Source organism: Seriola lalandi, unplaced genomic scaffold (assembly GCF_002814215.2).
Source record: "Seriola lalandi dorsalis isolate HSWRI2012SDOR001 ecotype SW California unplaced genomic scaffold, Sedor1 jcf7180002054692, whole genome shotgun sequence".
Classification (NCBI taxonomy): domain Eukaryota; kingdom Metazoa; phylum Chordata; class Actinopteri; order Carangiformes; family Carangidae; genus Seriola; species Seriola lalandi.
In genome coordinates, this window is record NW_019525245.1 from 842,620 (window position 1) to 865,285 (window position 22,666).

The 22,666-nt window shown below is 38.9% G+C and overlaps 3 protein-coding genes and 1 long non-coding RNA gene across 8 annotated transcripts in view; 3 read left to right on the forward strand and 1 right to left on the reverse strand.

Annotated features, from left to right (window-relative positions):
* The first annotated feature begins 316 nt into the window (after positions 1-316).
* pfdn5 (prefoldin 5) lies at positions 317-3,062 on the forward strand. The gene is made up of 6 exons (XM_023423457.2): positions 317-439; positions 1,322-1,424; positions 1,867-1,898; positions 2,008-2,082; positions 2,232-2,337; positions 2,840-3,062. The coding sequence occupies exons 1-6, from the start codon at positions 374-376 to the stop codon at positions 2,914-2,916; spliced, it is 459 nt and encodes a 152-aa protein (XP_023279225.1). The 5' UTR covers positions 317-373; the 3' UTR covers positions 2,917-3,062.
* On the reverse strand, positions 2,355-4,931 carry LOC147818115 (uncharacterized). Its single transcript, XR_015438296.1, has 2 exons — positions 4,798-4,931; positions 2,355-4,675 (listed from the first exon to the last, which is right to left on the reverse strand). It is a non-coding gene; the product is annotated as an uncharacterized LOC147818115 (long non-coding RNA).
* larp4ab (La ribonucleoprotein 4Ab) lies at positions 4,653-16,872 on the forward strand. Of its 3 annotated transcripts, XM_087178572.1 has the most exons (16): positions 4,653-5,006; positions 6,586-6,787; positions 7,105-7,243; positions 7,597-7,843; positions 8,333-8,469; positions 8,930-9,033; positions 9,139-9,249; positions 9,591-9,644; positions 10,482-10,694; positions 10,950-11,050; positions 11,893-12,129; positions 12,434-12,485; positions 12,711-12,875; positions 12,984-13,114; positions 13,198-13,375; positions 13,977-16,872. In XM_087178572.1, exons 3-16 carry the CDS (start codon positions 7,234-7,236, stop codon positions 14,352-14,354), a joined length of 2,118 nt encoding a protein of 705 aa, XP_087034698.1. In that variant the 5' UTR covers positions 4,653-5,006; positions 6,586-6,787; positions 7,105-7,233; the 3' UTR covers positions 14,355-16,872. The 3 variants fall into 3 exon arrangements, with proteins under 3 accessions (XP_087034698.1, XP_023279218.1, XP_087034697.1); XM_023423450.2 differs by lacking the exon at positions 6,586-6,787; XM_087178571.1 differs by lacking the exons at positions 4,653-5,006; positions 6,586-6,787 and having other exon boundaries at positions 7,099-7,243.
* Positions 16,873-18,529: 1,657 nt separating this feature from the next.
* Positions 18,530-22,666, forward strand: part of atf7b (activating transcription factor 7b) — a 6,727-nt gene continuing 2,590 nt past the window's right edge. For 2 of the 3 annotated variants that reach the window (XM_023423451.2, XM_023423453.2), the window contains exons 1-9: positions 18,530-18,620; positions 19,681-19,742; positions 20,002-20,098; positions 20,232-20,359; positions 20,509-20,646; positions 20,843-20,994; positions 21,389-21,485; positions 21,601-21,720; positions 21,904-22,053. In XM_023423451.2, the coding sequence (XP_023279219.1) occupies positions 18,614-18,620; positions 19,681-19,742; positions 20,002-20,098; positions 20,232-20,359; positions 20,509-20,646; positions 20,843-20,994; positions 21,389-21,485; positions 21,601-21,720; positions 21,904-22,053 (951 nt within the window). In that variant the 5' untranslated portion in view covers positions 18,530-18,613. The remainder of the gene's footprint in view (positions 18,621-19,680; positions 19,743-20,001; positions 20,099-20,231; positions 20,360-20,508; positions 20,647-20,842; positions 20,995-21,388; positions 21,486-21,600; positions 21,721-21,903; positions 22,054-22,666) is intronic. The other variant, XM_023423452.2, reaches the window with a different exon arrangement.

Here is a 22,666-nt window from a genome sequence, read left to right on the forward strand (position 1 = left end):
CTTCAGATAAACTAAGTTCTCCAACAACCTTCCTGCCAAGTACCTTGAAAAACTGCGCAAGATTAACGAGGAGAATTTAATACTATAAGGTGGTTGGGTTTTTTTCTGCTTACTGTACTTTGCATGAAAATGATCGATAAATAATCGATTTTTTTAATCATCCTCACTTAACTTGAAGTGACTTAAACCTCTGCACAGTACTGTTTGTGTAATGTATATCACTGACTTGCATTTAAAGTGATTAAAATATTGGTATTGTTTAGGACCGTTGAACCGTTGTGCCTTTTCCACAGGGGGGCGACGTTTCATACTAATAGCGGTTCTTCACCCGGAACCACAGTCACGAAGGGTCATCTGGCATCGCGCTTCCAACATGGCGGTGAATCTTACAGACCTCTCCCTACCTCAGTTAGAGGGACTGAAAACCCAGCTAGATCAGGTAACATCAAAAGGTTTTGTACATTTCAGTTCTGAATGTGTTCTTACATATCGACTTTATGAGGGCGATATTCTAGATGAAAATGGGACGGTGGCTAGCTAACTAGCATCTCCACAAGCTAACGGTAAAAACGTGAGTTAAATACCCGGTGTGTCACTCGGCGTGTAACGTTAATGTGTTTACGCGTTATATATTAGCGTATAACGTTATTGGACTATACTTAAAAGGGAAACAAATATTTAGGTGTGGGCCTATTTGTTTTTTCTTACGGTAAATCAGTGCAATTAACAGCTACACACTTGGCATGGTCAGATATTCCAAAAATTTGTTGTTGGGCCCCTGTTGGCCCTCACCATATACGGTAGTTTCACTATTTTTCCCAGGCACCCAAAAAAACAAGTGCTCCAGAGCTGAACAAATAAGTTGATTAATCAAATAGAAAATTATGTGGCAACTATATAAACAAATACCAAAAATCACTGGTGCCAGCTTCTCAGGGGTTTGCCATATCTGCCAGTTTCCCGTTTGCTATGATAGTAAACTCAACATCTTTGGATTTTTGACTGTTGGTCAGACTTAACGAGCAATTTGAATATGTAAATACTTTGGTTTTCACTATTTTCAACAAGACTGAGACAGAAGATGGAGGACAAGTCAAAGCTGATATTGTACTATAGTTGTCCAACTTTCTGACAAATTTGCTATTAATAATATTACATAGATTCAAATGAATCTGCGCCGCTGGGTGATTGCCCGCTTTGCCCAGTAGGTAATCCAGCATTGCTTGTTGGACTCAGATGGCTCACAGGTGTGGTTTCGTATGGAGTTATTTGATCGCTCTGTGCACTAACTCTGACCTTGGTTGTTTTGTAACTTTTACAGGAGATTGAGTTCTTGACATCTTCAATAGGTCAGCTCAAAGTTGTCCAGACCAAGTATGTTGAAGCAAAGGATAGTTTGAATGTTCTAAACAAAAACAATAAAGGTGAGTAAAATATGTTTTATTGCTTTATGCCCCACTAAGCCATATGTTGTTGTGGGGTTTTTTGGTTTTTTTTTTTTTTTTTAAATCAATCTCTGGAATGATTGATAAAAACATATGTAACTCAACAGTGGTTCTTGAGATCCTGTGATAAATCCTGTATATTGGAATGGTGAACTTTATCATAGAAGTTCAGCCTCTACATAATAAATACATCCATTAAAATAAGCACAATCTAGTCATAGTAATGTAAAAACAATTCTCTTCAAAGGGTTCACTGCACATCAGTGTGCTGCTCAAAGTAATGGGTAAAAATAAATGCATTTTGTCTTCAAAAGTGTAGTGTCATCATTAAAGTTCATGAAATCATCCACATCTTTGAATCTGTACCTGAAGTTGATTATATGTTGTGTATCTTTCCCCCTTTCTCTCCTTTCTCATGCAGGAAAAGAATTGCTCGTGCCGCTCACCAGTTCTGTATCCTTCATTACAGTGGGGCAACCAGAAGTTCACATTTTGCTGTTGTATGAGCTGTTCTTTAAATGAAATTGTGTCTATGCTTGTCCTTGACATGCCTTCTTCTCAGATGTACGTCCCTGGAACATTAAATGACGTGGAACATGTTTTGGTGGATGTGGGGACAGGATATTATGTTGAAAAGGTAAAAATAAAAATAGTTGCAATTTTAAAGCACATAATTTAATCATTTATTTCCAATTGTTCAGATAATGTGGTAGTTGTTGTGTTAATTGTAATGAGGTATTTGTTATGTGGATTTATTTATACTGCTCTATTTGTCCATCTCTGTAGAATGTGGAAGGCTCAAAGGCATTCTTCAAGCGCAAAATAGACTTCCTCACAAAGCAGATAGAAAAAATTCAGCCAGCCCTTCAGGAAAAACATGCTATGAAACAAGGTAAGTCCAACTACATCTTCTATTGATTACTTTATTTCTTTGTCAGTGTTTTATCAAATATCACCACAATTTCTTATTACAAAGATGTTTGATGCTGCTGTTTTCCCTTATCTTTTACTAATACATTTGAGGCAAGCACTAAGAAATGCTAAACCTTTCAGCCTTTTGCATAGGGGATTGCATACAAACATTACGCTGTGAGGGTAATGATGGGGAAAAAAATCGAATGTTTACACAGTTTGATATTGATCAACTAAAATGTTAGAATAGTATTCACATTAGTTATCAATAGTACCCAGACAATATTTTACAGAAAAATGCAATCAGTTCACTAGTGTACTGTGTATGATTTGAAAAACATGGTGCCTTAGATTCTACAGAAACTACAGATTAAATTAAGAAGATCTGAAATATTTAATTCGTCATGAAGTCAACCTCATCCTTTAGTTCAGGACAAAAATGATGCACCTATTTATTTAATACATTGTCTTTTGTCTTGCAGCTGTGATCGAAGTAATGAACGTGAAGATCCAGCAACTACAACAGAGCCAACAGGCGGCTGTGACCACCAAGGCTTAATGAGAATACCTGTTCTTCATGATTTTTTTATGTTTGTGTGCAAAAAAAACTTACACCTGCTGTTGTAAGACAATAAAATGCCCTTCGTTAACCTGATGAAATTATGTTAAAACATAAAAAAATAAAGGTTTTTGTTTCTATCTGAAGTAAGTGCACAAACCTGGAAAGTAAAGTAGGTTATTGTCATGGTAAAGCAGCATATACTTATTTTTAATTCTTTTAACTGTATTTGCATAATTGAAAATGTCACTGTGCATTCAAGGAACATTAAAGGTCTGCCAGTGACAGCCAGGGCTGGAGGCATTATGTTTTTAGGTTGTCCATCCGTCCATTCCATTCTCATGAACACAATATCTCAGTAACACCTTGAGGGAACTTCAAATTTGGCACAAACATTCACCTGAACTCAAAGTAAGAAATTAGCAGTTACACTACCACAGAGGAGTTGATGTAAACTTATAAACTAGTTTTTTTTGTACGTTATCAGCCCTGAACAGCTCTGCTTAAGCTCTTTTGGCTCCCTTAACAGAACTTTTGTCAAAGTATGATTGATAAAACTGATCATATTCTGCACCTTGTTGTGACACTGAGGAGATATTGATATATGCCAATTTCAAACCTCACCCTAGTATTTCTTCAAACTTCTTGAATAGAAAGTTAAAAGAAAGTTTCAGCATGTCCTTCCCACTCAGCTTAGGAGATCTGAGTGTTTCCTAACAATGTAGGCAGCAGTGGTGGAATGTAACTATTCACACAAGTTTGGTACAATTTTTTAAGTATGATTTCGATGTCCTTGTACTTCACTTGAGTATTTTCTTTCCATGTTATTTTATACTTATACTCCACTTAAATTCAGAGGAAAATATTGTACTTTTTCCTCTCTACATTTATTTGTTAACTTTAGTTACTAGTTCACAAATTAATATTTTGCAAACAAAACATTTGAAGAGTTTATATAATAATTGATAACTATTCTGATTGTAGTTTAAGTAAAAAGAAACCCAAACATTTCATGACTCCAGCTTCTCATGTGAGGCTGTGCTTCCTTCCCTTTTATTTAATTTTGCTTTTTATTATGGTTGGAACTATTGGTTGGACAAATCAAGCATTATGAAGGTGTCACTTTACTTAAGGTAACTGATTCCCACAATTTTTACCAACCAATCAATCAAGAAAACAATCATCAGCTGAGGCCTTGTGTAAATAATTTAAAATGTGCTTTACCTTATCCTACTACAACAGCAAAATGTAATTTACACATTAATGCATCAGAAATGATAATCCAGGGATATGATTTAGCAAAACAGTCACATGGGCAGTTTTTCTGCATAGAGTTTACTTTTATACTTTAATAGCATTTTCTTTTATTATTAGTGACATTTTCAATGCAAGATATTTGCTGGTAATGAATTACTTACAGTGTGGTATTAGTACTTTCACTCAAGTAATGGCTATTTCTTCCACTACTGTAATCCACTGATTACTGAGTGTGTTTGGAATGCTAGATGTATCTGGTTACCAAATGGCTCCGTGTGTTATGTCGTTATCTCAAGGCGGGTCTCACAAGTGCATGGACTCCACTCCTCCAGCCGCACTGTCCCCACACAGAGGTCACACTCAGCGGTTGCTACGCTGCGGTGTTAGCGTTGCTGTTGCCGGGGAGGCAGAGGTGGAGGCGGAGTGCAGCCTGTTGGGACGGACTGTGGCAGACAGAGGACGCAGCTGTCACATGCTGGTTGAGCGGTGCCTCAAAGCTGACCTGTGCGACGAGGAATTAAGTAGATGAACATATTTCGTAAAATGGGATCTGATTTTTCCTGAAAAAAAACAGTTTGTGTTAAAAGTAACAAGCTATTAAAGTTGAGGTTCGCGCAAACACACCGTTTGGACTGGAAGACGTTCGGTCGCGTAAGTAACGTTACCAGTTGCCGGGGAGACGGTAGTTAAGCGGAGAAAGCAACGACGGCCCACTGTAAAATAAGTACAGCCAATCATTTTTAAATCGTCGCAGGAGAGTAAATTCAACAGGGCAATTAAATTCCTTGGAACCGAAGAAGACATCGTAAGAAGGCGAGGATCAAAGCAGCATGGTGAGTTTTGGGCCTCGACGCTGGCACGCTAGCTAACATGCGACAACCTGTTTGCGTCCTTTCTCCGATTTGACTCGTGCTGGTTGAAGCCCGACTAAAGTGCTCTACTCTGTAGCAGTAACTTTACACTGCAGCCAGTGTTAGTTAGCGTCCATGCCCCGAACTACGACTTTTATTTATTTACATGACCAGTTAATCACGTGTTACTGTCAACCTGTCAAACAAATTAGCTAAGGATAGCAGTGTAAAGTAAGGCCGGTTCTCACTGATCTGCTAGTAAACTTAAGCTAGTTAGCTAAAAGCGAGTATTTATGGTGTCGCTAGTTACCATATGGTAGACGGCTAGACAACCATCAAACAAACATACCCTTCTAACACGTGTTTAAGAACATGTTGAATTGGGGAAAATTCTGACATCTCGCTCCTTAACAAGTTGCATTAAATGCATAAAATAATTCTCTCTGCTTTGCATGTGTAGCAACTACTACACGTGATTAGTGTTAAATGTTAGCTGTTACACAATCCAGCTAAATAGCCATCAAAGGGTTCTGTGATAAAGGTCATGGCACTGCGCCGCGCAGACGTTAACTTTGAAAGAATATGAGTGCGGGGGTGATTTCATAATTATTTAACCACAAATGTGGTGTGTCTAGAACCAGCTCAATTCATTCACATCCATAGAGAAATGATAGCGTTTCAAATAGCGTCGCATGTTTTAAGTTGCATGGGCACGTCGGCGCCATGTGCTCTTTCTTCCTGACCCTCACGTAACGCTGCTTTGCTTCATTTTAAGCCCTGGGCCGCTGGATTGAAACCAGATTTGGATCGCGGACAGGTTGGACAGAATGCTTTAGAGGCTTGGAGCCATTTTCTAGCTTTGCATTAGTAACAGAAGCACACTCGAGACACCGCAATGGATGACAAGTCAAAATGTATTGTTCAAGTCATGCTGAAACGCACAGGCAAACCTGCGCCATGTATGGTTACATGTGATCGTTTGAGAGGCGGGGTATGAGTGATAAGGAAGCCAATGAAAACTCATTGAGTTGATGCGTGTGTGTTAGAGAGAGGGAGAAAGAGAAAAGGCGAGGCAAGGCATTGCAACCGTTTTGGGGAGGGGGGGTTGATACTGTTATTTTGTGATTATAATACTATGTAGTAGCATGTTTGCAACATGTAAAAACTGCTTTCATAACTTATTCATTACTTTGTAATTTTATCCTGAGTTCCTTTCTGGTTTAACAAAGCAAGTAAATGTTTATTATCTAGATTAGCAAATGTTAAGGGCAAACTAAGGCATTCTATTATTATTATCATTGTTTCAATTGCCTTTTTCAAATTTATGAGTCACTGATGCTAATCAAGTTATCTTGTTTGAAGACTGGACTTCTACACTTCCAGTCTTTTGTCTTTGATCATTTGTAGTGTGCAGAAGCTTCTGCTAAATTGCTCTGATTGCCTTATAGTATTTGACACGCTACAACACTTGGTTATTTCAAACAACACAACTCTGTACACATGATAATCCATATCTTAAAGCATTATCATGTTTAATCCATATTCTTATCCCTCATTCCAGTAGACTGTCTACTTGGCTCATGGAAATGGTTGAAACTGGAATACAGTGATTTGTGAATTGAAACAAATGTGGGCTACGGGCATAAAGGGGGGGGGGGCTTTCCCTTCTTCCAACCCCCCTACTTCCAGCCCCCCTGGTCAAATGACATCCATCTTTGAATATGGCCTTCATTTTGATTTCAACTACACATCTGTGAAGTTTTGTGAGTGCATCTTTTATGGTTGTGACACTATTGAGGTAACAAAATGTGTCCACAGACAGAAATCTACAAAATGACTCTGTTTTAGTTCCTGCTAAACACGGGTACAATGGCTACAGTGGGTGTCTTCAGGGACACATTTTGTGACACACACACAAACTCAAAGGGTGAAAACAATACCTGTCATATTGTCGCAGCTGGTAATGATCAATACACTACCTCCTGTTCTAACTACACTATTGTTTCCTGTAATATATAGTGTCAGGTGTGAACCTGAAGCTATTTTATATAACTCACAGTATATTCTTGTAATCATGCAGGTTACTACAAAGGGAGCAGGTCTGAATCCCAATGCTAAAGTGTGGCAGGAGGTCCCTGTCCACCAGAATGACAACCCAGAAGGGACAGAGGATTCTCCTTGGCTGCAGACCTACCCTCCTCCCACTGAGATGACCAACGGTATGAGTTTATTTAGTTATGTCTTCAGAGAATATTTTCTAACTTAGTTTATCTCCATCTTCTCCTCACATAAATTTGTCATTAGTATAACCCAAACCCCTGTCTCTCCTGCGCTAGTACAGCACCAAAGTGTGGTAATAGACCGTGTGTGACACATATAAACATGGAAAGTGTTTCTTAAACCTTACCACCATAATTACAGATAGACATGGCATATGGGAGTATTGTAAATCCTCAGGGTTACACAGTAAATACAAAGCATGACAAAGCTTCTTTAGATTGTTACATGTCATTGTCTAAACATGACAGTTATTTCACAACCATTTTGTTACTGCTTGCCTTCTCTATCTTAGGTTACTCAGACGTTCCGTCTACAGGGTGTAAAGGACAGAACACTGAATATCCTGACAGTGCTGCTGACTATGCCCCTGTACCCACAGAGGGCATTGTGAATGGCATCAACCACCCTGACTTGGGGTATCTTGTCTTTGACCCACAAAGCAAATCAGCCACAGATGATGATGTTTCTAAGGATCAACCAATGTCGGAGGAGAGCCTAAGAGAATCTTTGAAGAAACAGCTTGAGTTCTGCTTCTCTAGGTGAAAAAATTGTTTTTATTTATCCCACAAAATGTAATTCTTTCCACTGTTAATTCCTGGTCTTACAAGTTTCATTTAGACTTGGAATGCAAACAAAAAATTGTCTAAACCATGGATTCTTAAACTTTTCTGCCTTGGCTATAGCTATTTGTATTTTGAACATTATCTTACAATAAGATACTAATGTTTGTGTCAAATTGGCAGAATTTTTAATTGATGCACCAAATGAATCAGTACATCCCCACACTAATTGCATTGATTATTACCTTGTATGGTGGGAGGCCAATGAATTTAAATGGAATAGCCTGAAGCAATTCATGAATGATGTATAGAAAGGTTGATGCTTGATCTTGTTTTCCATCAGAGTTCTAATGTTATGAAATGGGGGTCTTCAAAATAATTAATTTGTGGCAGTACTGGTAGTAGAAGCACAAAGCAAAGACATTTTGAGTTATTCTTTTTCTAGACTTACGTTTTGGGTGTTTTCAGGGAGAACCTCTCCAAGGACCTGTACCTGATATCCCAGATGGACAGTGATCAGTTTGTTCCGATCTGGACCATTGCTTGCATGGAGGACATCAAAGCCCTCACCACTGACATGGACCTCATTCTGGATGTACTGCGAGGTACTTTTGCCGCTGTTTTTCCTGTATTTGAGATAAATGTTAAATTTATTAACTTACTACTTAACATTTTTTATTAAATACATGGAATGGGGTTTGTGTGAACAATGCATGTCTTAAGTATTGGCTCTCCCGCAGTTGTTAATTATGGAGTTATGGAGCTGTCGCAGCTGATATATATGACCACCTTCACCAACAGCATAAAAAACTGAAAGCATCATTTTGCAATTATTTAAAACCAAAAAAGCTGAGCATATGCTATATGAGTCTATTGTTTAACCTAGTAAACTGATCAACAGAAAGCATTTGTAGAATTTCCACTCACACTCAGTATTTTATAGTTATTAAGAAACTCCAGACATAAGAGGCATGTTCCCCAACAGCACACTAGTTCTATGAGGGGCTCTAAAGTTACTTCAAGATGGTGAAAACACTAATATTTATGGTTGTGTCTTTGTTGTAGCCTCTCCCATGGTGCAAGTTGATGAAACTGGAGAGAAGGTCCGGCCAAATCACAGTCGCTGTATCATTATTCTGAGAGAGGTGCCAGAGACTACACCAGTTGAGGTACAGTAAGTCCTACAAATGAGATGCTGCCACATGATTGTGTTTGCTTACTCTATGATCAGAAAGGCAGAACTGCATAAAATGTGCTTTGCATGTCTTTTTCAGGAGGTGGAGGCTCTTTTTAAGAGTGAAAACTGTCCAAAAGTGTTATGTGCTGAGTTTGCACACAACAGCAACTGGTACATAACATTTCAGTCAGATATGGATGCACAACAGGTACGTCTCATGATTAGTAACTACACCGTTTATCTTGGTATTCATTAGTTGTGACTGTTGCTCTGTTTCCATTATTCTTTTAAACCAAATGTGATTTAAAATGTTTTTTTTCACTTTGTTAAATCTAGTCTTTTAAGAGTAGATGCAATTGAAAAATTCTGTGATTTATTATTGAAGCTTCATCTTATGTTCAAATGTCATGTTTACATTTATAAAGCATTGAACATTAAACAGGTGTTCTGGGAGTGAGGGAAGGAAAGTTTTTACTCACTAGATTTAAAAGTGAACAATGCAGATTTTACGTTGTTGTGAATGTTTGGGTCATTTCTTTTTGTCCTCAGGCTTACAGATACTTAAGAGAAGAAGTGAAGATGTTCCAGGGAAAACCAATCATGGTGAGTTCTGTCGATGAAATGCATTATGTAATTGACTTAATTCAGTATATGAAGTTTTTATATCAAGCTCGATTACTGCTTATTAATGGTTTTAATTTAGACACTAGTATGGAGGCCATGTGTTACACAAGACTAGTTGTGTTGTCAGCTGTTACGTCACCATTCTCTAGGCTAGCCTGTTTGGCTAAGCCGTGGCCTGAGGGGTGACCTTGGGATTTGTGTGTACTGGGACGTAATAAGCAAGGAGGAAATCCGGTGGTCTCTGCTCCTTGTTTTTCAGAACTGTTGTACTCCCATATCTCCAGACAGTTTGATTGCCCCTCTTATCACAACCTGACATTTACCTTTTTTATTTCAGGTATCTAATGTATCCTTTTTCAGCTGGATTTTGATTTGACCTTGTGTGCCCTATGTTTTTTTCCCTGATAAAACAAATGAGGCCATGACATATTAACGGTCCTGTCTAAACCCCAGTGATGATCAGTATCGCGCTTGGAAGGACCCATATGCACTGCGACTGGCTGGGAGGAACTTCTTCATCTGTAGCTCTCTATAAATCTACTGTATCTCTGCTGCTGCTTCTACTATTTGTCTCCACTCTCCCTCATCCTCCTTCACTTTCCCTTTCCCCCCCATCTCCCTCTCCCTACCCCCTTTCCCCTAGGCAGAGCAGTGTTTTATGGCCTAATGACCGTGAGATTATGAGATCTGAGGGGACTAATGGACAGTATACAGAGCTACAGTGTACATTGTCACAGGTGCAGTGGAGGCATCACATCTTTAACCATAACAAACATACCTAACTCACTCCTGTGCTTCCTCTTCCCTCCCTCACAGGCCCGCATTAAGGCCATTAACACATTCTTTGGTAAGAATGGCTTCCGCAGTGTGGACTCAAGTGTGTACAGTCAGCATGCCCAACCACAGGCCCAGTATGGCTCCCCTGTCTACATGCAACAGATGTACAGCCCTCAGCAGCAGTACCCAGTTTATCCTGTGGTGTCTCCCTCCTGGAACCCTTCAGTCATGCCTTACTTTGAAACACCACTGGTGAGTATCTGGAGTTACAATATTGCTTAGAATCATGTAAATACACAAGATTTATGATTTTTCCAGAGGCTAAACAGATTCAACACTGTCATAATTGAAATGTATTTAGGTTGTCATAACAGTAATTAATGTTAAAGTCTGCTAGCTCACGTCTGGACAGTTCTGTCCATATGAAGTTGTATTGTTTATAGTATTAGAGATTTTTTCTGGATAACATTGTGTAATTGGATGTCCTACTGCTGTTTTGATATCTAGGCACCATTCCCTAATGGTGGCTTCATGAATGGATACAGCAGCGCTGGGAACTACAAAGCAAACTCAAGCTCCAACACCCATCGACCCATGAGCAGGAACCGGTAAGTGCAAGTCATGTTGACATAACTTGCGTAACTTTTTCTTTGATCAAATGTATATAGCATTTGAAGCAAATGTTCAGTCTATGAAGATATTCATTTGCCTCCTTCTCTCACAGCATATACCTTTATCACAGAAAGACATGTACTTATATGACAGGCTGTGATTTCTCACTTAAACCACAAATGCTCTTGCCATTATATTTAGCACATAAACAGCTGGTGAAGTTAAAGGCTTCTAAAAATTGATGTCATTATTACCTTTTGAGGTGTTCAAATTGTACTTTAAATGTCAGCATTTGTTTAAATTTGGGCCACATGTTTGAAAGAAATATGTCCGCAAATTATTTTCCATCCAAAAAAGGAAATTCTTTAAAGAAAATATACACAGAGTTGATGCATTACATTTAGGAACAAAATGTGTACAGTCACAGGTTACAACAGCCGAGTTCAGCTTGGCAACAGCCAGGGCCAGAGGCATTATGTTTTTAGGTTGTCCGTCTGTCCACCCCATTATCGAACATAATGAGGGAATTTCTTCCTGGCACAAACATTCACTTGGACTCAACCGCGAGGCCGTAATTCTATTATAAGCAGAAAAAACGACATTCTGATCAAACTACTGCAAGCTTTAACTATGGTTTCCGCTGGTGTATAACAGCCTGTCCAGCAGCTTTGCCTAGCAACTTTTTGGGAGAAACCCCTGTTTAGCACCCCCATCTTAATGTGTACACCCTCCCTTATTGTTTGAGTAATTGAAACTTGCACAATCCTAAAATATCAAAATGTGCTCTTTTATGGTAGAGTTGACCTTTAAGAACTGTGTGTCCTTTGTGTATGTTCAGAAACCACGTGAAGGGTCACCACAGGCCAGCTGACGTGCCCCCTCATTCTCCTTCTTCTTTGGCTCTGGGGGCCCTGATGGATGGCCTGTGTGGTCCTTTGACTCCACATCACCTCCAGATATCAGGGACACCAAGTGGGACCACTTCAGAGCCAGTCTCTTTGCCCTCCAGTCTTAAAGAAGCTTTTCTACAGGCCACTATATCCAGTGGAGATCTGAGTGGGGGTGGACGGGGCAGGTGAGTTAATAATATCCTGCTTATTAACACTATAGAAATGAAGTTTTAGAACCAAGACGTCACCGGCTTATGCATATTGAAGCAACTTTGTGCTCACTATGAATATTTTTGTGTTTTTTCTTTCCTGTCACATTTTTTTCACCTATATTGTGTAGACTTTACACAGTTAGTGAAAATGGCTAAAGAATCAAACTGATGTTAGTGGCTTTCAGAGTCAGTTCACTTGCTTTCTTTGTGGTGGTGTTTTTACATGTAAATGTAACTTATTTATAAATGTAATGAAAATGATCTGTCTTTATTGTAGGAGAGGTGGCCACAGAGGCATGAGGAGGAAAAGAGAAGATGAACATACCATGGTTAGCATATTTCCTTTTGTTTCCTTAAATTAAGTGTGGTTCCCCGCAAAACAATGTGTTTTACATTTTGTGTATATGTTATTGTAGACCTGAAGTCCTGAGGGTACCTCCTTATCAAAAAAGTTGTCTGTTAATTAAATGTTATGTGGCAGGCTTCAAGTTGCGTTCAGGATCTTTTCTTATCTTAAGCTTGACTTTTACTGAACTAAAAATAAAAATTTGCAGCGTCCTATCCCTTTGATGGAGGCCAAGGTATCACCTCCACCGAAGTTTGACCTGGCAGCTTCCAATTTTCCTCCTTTACCGGGATCTGTGGTCAGTACGCGGGGAGAAACCACGCCAGAGATGCGCCTCTCTGATGTTGTACGTGGCCTAAAGGTGACCAACAAGGTAAGTCTTGCCCTCTTTAAAATGTTCTACTCTTGAGATTCTTGAAAGCAGCATTTAAGTTACAGTTGTATACATGCACATTATATTTTGAATTCTCAATTATTTCAGTCTGTGAGCCAAGAAGTTACTGAGACCCGAAACACAACCATCTCAGAAGATCCTGTGAGCGTACCAGATTCTGTGGCCCCTGCTGCTAAACCTACTCCTGTGACACCACAAACGGTGGCACCCACCTCAAGGTACAGTTTAAGAACTAATAAAATGTCTGTGAATCACAAGGACATACACGTGAAAAATTACATCTTTTACTTTGTCTATTCAGTGTTTCTCCTTCAGTAAAAGAAGAGGATAAAGCTGAACATACCATTCCAGAAGAAACAAGGTCCTCGTCAACACAGGCTGTTTCTGCAGCAGCACCAGAACATGCCCCCTCCACCTGCAGCCAGTCTGTCTCCACAGAAGCACCTTCTCCATCTCCCCCAACTCCAACATCAGATCTAGTAAGGCCTGCTTTCCTCATCCTGAATACTGCATTAGCTCTCTGCAGCATAAGCTTAATGAAGTCATTTTAAGCCCACCATAGTCTGCGCTTTTATGTGTTGTCACCGGTTATATGGAACCACATTAGTATCAAAATAATACTTTTATGAAATTGAAAGAATATCAAATCTAAGTATCATATATACATTTCCTGTGGGTTTAACCAGTGACTGAAAAGTTTGTAGCTTGTTGCTATTTGGATAATGTATAATGAGAGCTGTAGTTAGCTTGGATTCACAAAAGTTTAAATGGATTCTAGTTGTGTCTTAGAGGCAAACAGGGCCAACATATAGAAACTTCTCTGCTAATTTCCTGCTAAATTACCAATGAAGTTTAATCCACTTATTTGCCATTGATCTTTGTGGTCAGTCTGTTAATGGTGGAGTATTTACAGGGTATTTCGATATTTTGGATCGTTTGGGTTTTCAAGTGGGCATCACATTTGTGTTTGTCCAACTTGTCCTCCTTGAACGTTTATTTTATGATTTTATTTATTTTATTTTATTTATTATTTATTTGGTGATTTTGTTTTAAATTTCTCATCCATTTTTCTCTTACCAGGGGCCAAGAAAGCTCAGCTATGCAGAGGTGTGCCAGAAGATGGCCAAGGACCCGCCACCAGCACAGCCGCCCTCTCCCTCCCCTCCTGCCCCCTCAGCTAGCCAGCCCCTGCAAGAGCTCAAGGTCAACAGGGTTGAAGAACCTTTGCCCAACTCCAGGCACACAACAGACAAATCGGAGAAAGCTGGAGACAGCAGGCCACCTCGTCAACCATTACGCTCCTTCAGAGGGGCGAATGGCCAAGCCAGAGTTGGAGGTGCAGGGCTAAAGATTCGGGAGCATCAGAGAGGCCTGAATGCTGGCAAACAGTTTTCTCCACAGCGGGGCGCCAGACGCAGTGGCAAGGAACAGAACATTCCCCCAAGGTCACCAAAGTAACTAAAGAAAAATCTTTTAAACATTAACTAAAACAGAAATAAAACAAATATATATGTAAATATATAATATATGTAAATAGAGAGATGAATATATTTCATTTGACAGACTGTCAAAGAATCTCTAAGCATTGTTGGAGACCTGAAATTATTTGAAGACTCTTAAGTAGATATTCCTTTTAGGGAAATGCATATAGTCTACTGACAGAAATGCAGATTCTTGGGGTGATAAAACATACTTAAAGTAATATCACCATAAACAGGCTAAACCTTGTGCGTGTGTGTGTTTGAGAGCAAGAACGAGTGATATAGTATCCTTTAAAATATATGGTGTTCTAACATTTAGTACGCTTTGTCTAAATGCAAAATGACAATAAGGCATATCTGATTTCTGTCTGAGTGGTTATTGTTTGCATGTGATTCCTCTTAAGCTTTTCATCAAATTTGCTTTGAATATACAGTATAATTATTTATGAAATGGAGGATGTTGCGTCCACGACAGAATAATAGAAACAGTGGGGTGTGTGATTCACTACAGAGGGTTTAAATTTTGATGAGTAGCAGTGTTTGAAGAAATTCTCATGATTGTGAAATCTTGCTCTATAAATAATCCTGGTGAAATACTAAATTACATTGATTCAAAACATTGCGTCATGTAATGATTATAGTCCTTGAATGTTTTGTGCAGTAGTTGTCAGTGATACAGATATTAGATCACTACTGCTAACATTTGAAATAAGCACTATAGTATATCTTGAGAAGATTTGCCTATGTCATTTTTGCATGATTGAATCAGTGAGTTAGCTCTTGTGTAAATCCGTGTATGAGTTTCTTAGGATTATTCCATGTAAGCAGGAGCAGTAAGACGGTCTCCATGTTTTATCAGATGGCAGTAACGCTGCTGTCTCTTACAGAACAAGATTAATGTGTTAGCCTGCCAACTTTGGTTTCAGTCCTTGCTTTTCTCAAACACTCTTAACTGGGACCAGTTAAAAATTGATGCAGTAAACTAGTTCACCATGATAACCTATGGTGCACAGCTTACCTGTTCCAGACCTGCTAATCATGGTAACATAATGAATGGCTAGTTCTGTATTTTGCAGTTTCGGTTAAATTTTTAGATGATAGATGTTCAAGAGTCATCTGTGACTAACATCTGCATGTGAACTGTCAAAACATAATGGTCTGTTGGACCCTTTTTTTTTTTTTTTTTTTTTTTTTTCAATAGAAATTTGTCACCTTGATTTGAAGTAGCTTTTTGATGGTTGATGCTGTGGCCAGTGTCTCCTCTTGATTTGGTTACATTGCCTGCATCATCTGTTTTGATGGCTTCAGATGAATGTAGTCTGTTGATGTATAACCACATTTGAGCTTCATTTTGTAAATGTCTATGTATTAGCTTTCTTGAGTGTGTGTGTGTGTGTGTGTGTGTGTTTGTGTGTATACAGGGTTATTTTTGATCTGCCTTGTTAATGTATTTGTTTTCCTGCTGTAGAAGAAGTTTCATTTTCTATCTAATTTTAATGTTTTTCTTTTCATGTTATCCTGTATCTTTATAACATTTGGAAATTGTTGTGTAGACTTATCTGAGAAAATATGCTTGGTTATTGACAGCTGAGTTGAATTGCTGAGCTATACAGTCAGGGCTCATGGGTCAACAATGAGCAGAACATACTTGCAGTGGTGTGAATGGAAATGCATTATGCTTTGATCTCAAGGCTTTCGATCATTACAGAAGTAACAAATGGAAAGATGTTGCACAGAAATGCTGAACTTATACTATATGTGTTTTCATTCCATCTGAATAGTCTGTGGTGTTGCAAATGGAAAAGAACAAAAGATGATTGACAGTTAAGTATTAAAGATTTTCAGGTATAGGGGAATAAAAAAATTTGCCTTAGATAAGTGATTAGAGTCGTCTGCTTATAGAGAATTTACTGCAGTGTACAGTATGTTGTTTTTGTTCTTTTTTGTAATCAGTAGTTCAGCTGTCTCCTCCGTGTGTGTGAGTGTGTGACTGACAATGTAAACTTGGGTAGGAGAGAGAGAGAGAGAGAGAGAGATTGCTTCTGGTTCAGACTTCATGGAACTATTATCTCAAAGCAAACCTCCAGTGCCTTAACAGTGTTTCATTTCGATATAAAAAGTGCGAGAATTTTGAGCACATCAGTTACACTGATCAAGGCTGGTTTAGTTGGTTATCAAAATCCAACATGGTCAGTTTATGACACTTGGAGACACTAGATCCTGTCCAATGTAAATCTCAGTTTATTGTAGCTGCAGTTGGCAGGAGTGGAGCTAAATGTGTATGTGCATGCTTGTTTGTCCATTGCTAGGTGTGTATGATAAAGTTTCAATTATGTTAGCTTGTCAATGCAATGTCAGTCTTATATCAGAATCCTGCTTATAAATGTCACAATCAAACATGGTATTGCAATTTTCAGCCAAGTACACACTGGTTTATCAAGTGAATATTTTATTACTGAGCCTGATGTATGAAAATAAAGATTTATTTTTAAACATTCCCGTCTTATATTTCAGTCTTATGTTCAGCACACACTTCAGAGATGTGATCTGTAGATTTTCCTCTATATTCCTAGCATAACTGACACACATGGGCAGAGTTGTTGACAGATATTTATATGGAACCTGCCGCGACATTAAACGTCATCACGCCGAACATTAAAACTGATCTACCCACCATCAATCCTTCTGTGGTTTATACTCGTGCTCTTGCAATGGAGGTTCATTGCTGTTACTTCTTCTTTCATGTTTTACGGCAGTTGGCAGCCACGATGTTGCATTAGTCCTACTTACACTACTGCCACCTAACGGTAACTTTCTAAGATCAAATGCCTTTGTAGAAGAGGCAAGCGTGCCAAATCCGTTAATCAAACTTAGACGAACTTGTGTACATTACATTATTGTACACAAGTTCATACACAAAGGTACAAACACACACATAGATGATAAAACAATAACAGAAAAGACAATGACAAGCAAAAAAATAAAAAAAAATCACAATTTACATGTTACAAAGCAATTGTTTGTGTTATATGCAGCATATCATTTTTCAACATCAGATAAAATTGTGCTGTATTTTTTTTAATTCATTAATAAAGTGCAGGAAATTTGGCTTGGTTCTTGACCATTTTGTCTTATGAATATGGAATTTTCCAAAAATAATAAAAAGTTGTATTATATACAACATGTTTTCAATCTTATCTTGACAAAAATATAGCACTTCATCAAACAACTATGTCAATATTCAATTTTAGTTTATTTTTTTAGAGGGTGGGCTACATCAATCTGGAACAACACTGAAAAATAGATGGGAAATACTCTCTTTTTCTAGACCACCAAAATCACACTTATAATCAATTTCCAGTTTGTATCTTTCACATGTTTAACTGAATAAATTCTATGCAATTTCTTGAAATACATACATTACATTTGTTATGAATACAGTACTTAACACACATTTTCCATGCTTTCCCCACTGTATATCACCAAATAGGTAAGACCAAAAACAATGAGATGATGGGACAGTAACATAATTTCCTAAATCAAACTGCAAGTACGAAGCTTGATGGTGATGTTGAAGTCATGTGATTGTGGTGTAGTTAATTTATAGCCTAACGTTAGCTTTTTATCTGTGGCGATTGTATTTACGCTTCAAAAATAATAAAAGTGGTGTTAAATTGTGAAGATCATGTTGCTGAGCAAAATATGGAAGTATCATAAAGCGCGTTTTGTCACAGAGCTTATTTTCTGCAACAATCCAAAAGCCAATTGAAAAATGCCATGAGCTCTTTGTGATGATGCTAACTTCCGTATTGGCCTACAAAAATATATCATCCCTCCAGCATGTGGATCATCCATGAACTGGACTCTGCATAATACCTTTAAATACGTAGAATGTTTTTATTTCATTGTCCTTTCATGTGTTGCATCTTATTTTATTTTATTTTTATTTTGTATGTATTGCCCATATCCTCTGTACTATGTATCTTGAAGTTTTGATTGATTGTTTAATACTTTTAATAAGATGATATTAAAAATGTTTTGAATAATAAAATATTTGAGGAAAAAAAGGATCTGGACTCTACATCTTGTTGTCGTTCCTGTTACGTAATACTCTGCCAACTTGCAGTTCTCGCGGTGTTTGACTTATGGAAGTGTCAGAGTGTCAACAACGGGCAGGCAGCAGCAGCACAGCGGCGCTGTCCGGAGCAGGGAGGGGGGAGTGTAGAGGCTGCATTAATGTCGGGTGAGTTAGTGCGCTTTTCGGATCACCTAACGCAAAGTTTGATGTTTCGCAAAATTATGTACAGTCAATATTCATTAAGCATGTGATTTATGATACAACCGTAGCTACGTTTACGAGCACAGCTTCTTTAGCATTAGCGAGCTAACGTTTAGCTGCTAACTTGGCGGACCTGTTAGTGTGAACCCACAAGGTAAGCTAACGAAGCTTCGATTAGCAGTTAGCATTAGCTTAGCTAGTTGTGTTGTGACTGGCAGATACACAAAAAAAATCGCTTTGCGAGACGTATCAGACCGTCCGTTATCCGTAATTAGTTTACAGTACGTTAGCCTCCACGTTCGTTATAATGACACTGCTGTCAGATTAAGGAAACAAAATGTTTTGGCGTGGCTAGCGATAAGGTTATGCTAGCTTGAGGCCCATCTCTCATAAAGTCCGGACTAGCCAAAGAATCGGCACTTTAGGTTAACCTATCCTTAAGTCCGTAACCTAAGCCACCTAGCTAGCCACATAGCCGATCGACCTCGACAGTGATCGCCAGCTAACGCCACTGACTTAATGACACTGGAGGGCAGATTGTGTGATAGCTTGCTCTGGCTCTGTGCTTCATCGTTGAACGCTAGTCCCCGATGATCCTCGACAGAGCCTAAAGCAAATGCTTCAAACAGGCCGAAGATTGTCGGCCTGTTTACCTCCTGATGAGTTGTCAGTACGATTTATGTGCTCATGTTTTTGGTGTCCAGTGAGCTCATGCATTTAATGGCGTAAACACAGATTGTAGTTCTCAACAGGTGCATGTCAGGTAGACCGATGCTGCAGGTTACTACATTAGCAAAACACAGTTACATGAAAGCAAGTGGTCAGCCACTTGCTTCTAGATTAACGTTGTCAATGCTCTAAAGCTGGTATAGATTAATCACGTAGTTTCACCATTCAAACATTCATCAGCAATCAACCAGTTTGATAATATATTGTAACTTGGGGTTGTCAGCTGTTTGATAGCCTCCATGCATTAATGAATGAGGTAGATAACAATTTGCTCCCTTTTTGCTCTCTTTTGCAGAACATTTATCTGAGATGGGGGACGATCGACCTTTTGTATGCACTGCCCCTGGATGTGGGCAGGTATGATTTCTCAATATATTATTTAGAATCAACTTAACGATTAAAGTAGTGTACAAATGGCAATGTAGAGGATAATGATCAGGCAAGTAAGACTGATGTTATATTGTCTGACCTCACTGTGGACCTTCTGCAGGTGCTATTATTCATCTCAAATCAGATTTGTCAGCGACACAGTACACACACTGGTGACACACTTTATATCCTTTTTATTAATATGACACAACTATATTTTTATTATCTGCTGTGTTATTGTTTGCAGAGATTCACCAATGAAGACCACCTGTCAGTCCACAAACACAAGCATGAAATGACATTAAAATTTGGTCCCGCCAGAACAGACTCTGTTATCATTGCAGGTAATGACATTACCATTTTCAATTATGTTTGTTGTTGTCTGTACTGATATGTCTGTTATGGTCTGTTATTTCTGTCCACTAACTCTCTTGACTAACATAGTGTATGCTCTTTTTTTCCCTTTCTTTTTTGCAGACCAGACCCCCACACCCACACGTTTCCTGAAGAACTGTGAGGAGGTTGGGCTTTTTAATGAGCTGGCCAGTTCCTTTGAACAGGAGTTTTGCAAAGCACAGGAAGATGAGCACAGGACAAAACACCCGGTGAGATTAAGGATGAGTGTACATGTTGAATAATTGGCACTCTGTTTTTACTCAAGTTATAAAGAAAAAATTATATCATGGTTTTATTATTTTTTTAGACTATCTGAAAGTCTTTATTGATCTTCTGTTGTCTGCTCTCTGCCTCTAAGGCTGCACCTTCACAAACACCATCTGAAGTAAAAGATGAGGATGAGGGTCCTTTACAAGTGGATTCTTCCCCTCCCGGAAGTCCAGATTCATCCTCCAGCATGTCAGACAATAGCGGAGACTCAAGGGTGAGAGTCAAGGTATAAGGCATTGCCGCAAACTGCTTTTATGTGGCCGGCACACTGGTTTACTGAATGACCTGAAATTCATATCATCGTATGCACAAGAAAAAAATCAGTCGTAGAGATTAATCAAAATATCTGATCCTGAAGACAAAATAAATTTGCCATTGGAGTGTCAATTGAAAATAAATGTTATTGTTTGGTGTGTCAACAGGAGATTCTCACAAAACCCACCTCTGCCCCCACTCCAACCATTGTGCGTCCAGGTTCTCTTCCACTTCACCTGAGTAATGACTCACTACACCCAACTCTACCATCTCCAACATCTGTCATCACGCAAGCTCCACCCTCCAACAGACAGCTAGGGTAAAATGCAGTGTGTTCCTGCTGTTATTTGCATTTCTATATGTTCGTTGGCCTGTGGTGGTATTTGCAAAATGCCTTAAAACTGAAGTTATGTCATGGAAAGTGTACCAAAGGGCAGCATCCACACCTACCTCTGAAGGCTCAAATCCAGTCCCTCTCGAAATTATACTTTGCTCACATATTTCATGTCCCCTCAGAAATTTTTCACATTACAGAAGCTGAGGATGGTCTAACTACCATGTCGCTGGGACGTGTGAGGCTAGGCACATGTAGCACTTTGAGAGCCTCCTGTGTTCAGAAGAAAATATTTGTCTACCTGGTCCTCAGTCTGAATTTTGTCAATGGGTGCAGAATGGAGGAGCAACAGTTTACAAGTATCTGGTTTTATCAACAGCTCCCCAACAAGTTCTTATCCATTGGTGAGGCACTTCCCTAATGGGCAGACTGTACCTCTCCTCCCCAGTCCTGTGCAGATGACCTCAGTTATATCTGTAAGTAATTTTGAAAACTCAAAAATATAACAAATGATATTTGCACAATTTTTTTTGTACTTTACCATATCTCCTCTGTTCCTCTCTTTTTTTCTCTATTTGTTGGAATGTGCAGCTCGCGAGGACAGTGAACACAGTGCCTAACATCCCTGGGATACCAGGACCTCCACTTGGTGGCGCAAGCAGTGGTTCATCCTCCCCCTCTGGGTATAGTCTGCATTCTGAAACCAAGATGGTGAGATGATCAGTCTTTTGTGCATCTTAATGTCGGCTGCACGCTCTGAACAACAATGTGTATCACATGTAAAATTGCTTTTACACTTAAATTATGTTGTTATATTTCATGAAAACTTAACAGTTTTTTTGTGAGCTTAACATTAATTGACCTACATGGACGGCTGCCTGTGTGTTTTTGTAGCGACTGAAGGCAGCTCTAACTCATCAGGCTTCAGGAGCACAAGATGGGGCTGGTGGGGGGGCAGGATCCATTCCTGCTGTCCCACAGCGGCAGGAACAGAGCCACCAGCCCACTCAGAACTCTGATGCACCATCACCTGCTCAACCACAGGTAATACACATGCTGTATGAGCTTCAATACAATCATACCTAGGAACACACCTAAATGCCCACATTGTATGGGAAACCTTTTGAGATGAATGTTTACAATAACATGGGTCCCTATAGAAATGCTACAACCAAATTTTCTCTCAAATAATTAAAAGTAATTATTTGCACAGGTAAAACCAGCCCTTGTAAAGTTACATTTTATGATTCACTTGGGTTGTTTATGAGTCTTTGTTACAGATGTAGTTTTCACACAGAAGTTTTAATGGTATCAAGCAACAAATGTGCTAATGTGATGCATTTGGACTTTTGACATTACATTAATGTAATGTGTGCCTTATGCAATTGTTACATGTTCATCACATTTGTTCATAGTAGCCCATTTCACATGAATGACATATAGCACTACTGAACTAATTCCAAAATCTCTTGTGCCAAACTGTATAGTTAAGACTTTATTGATGTTTACTACATACTAAATCACATACTTAATTGTCATGTTACATGTTTATGCCTTTTAAGAAAATCTTCCTCCTTGTGATAAGACATTTCTGTAATTCAACAACCCATCCCACACTCAGGACAGGAACATAACATAGATGTGATCACTTTCGCCC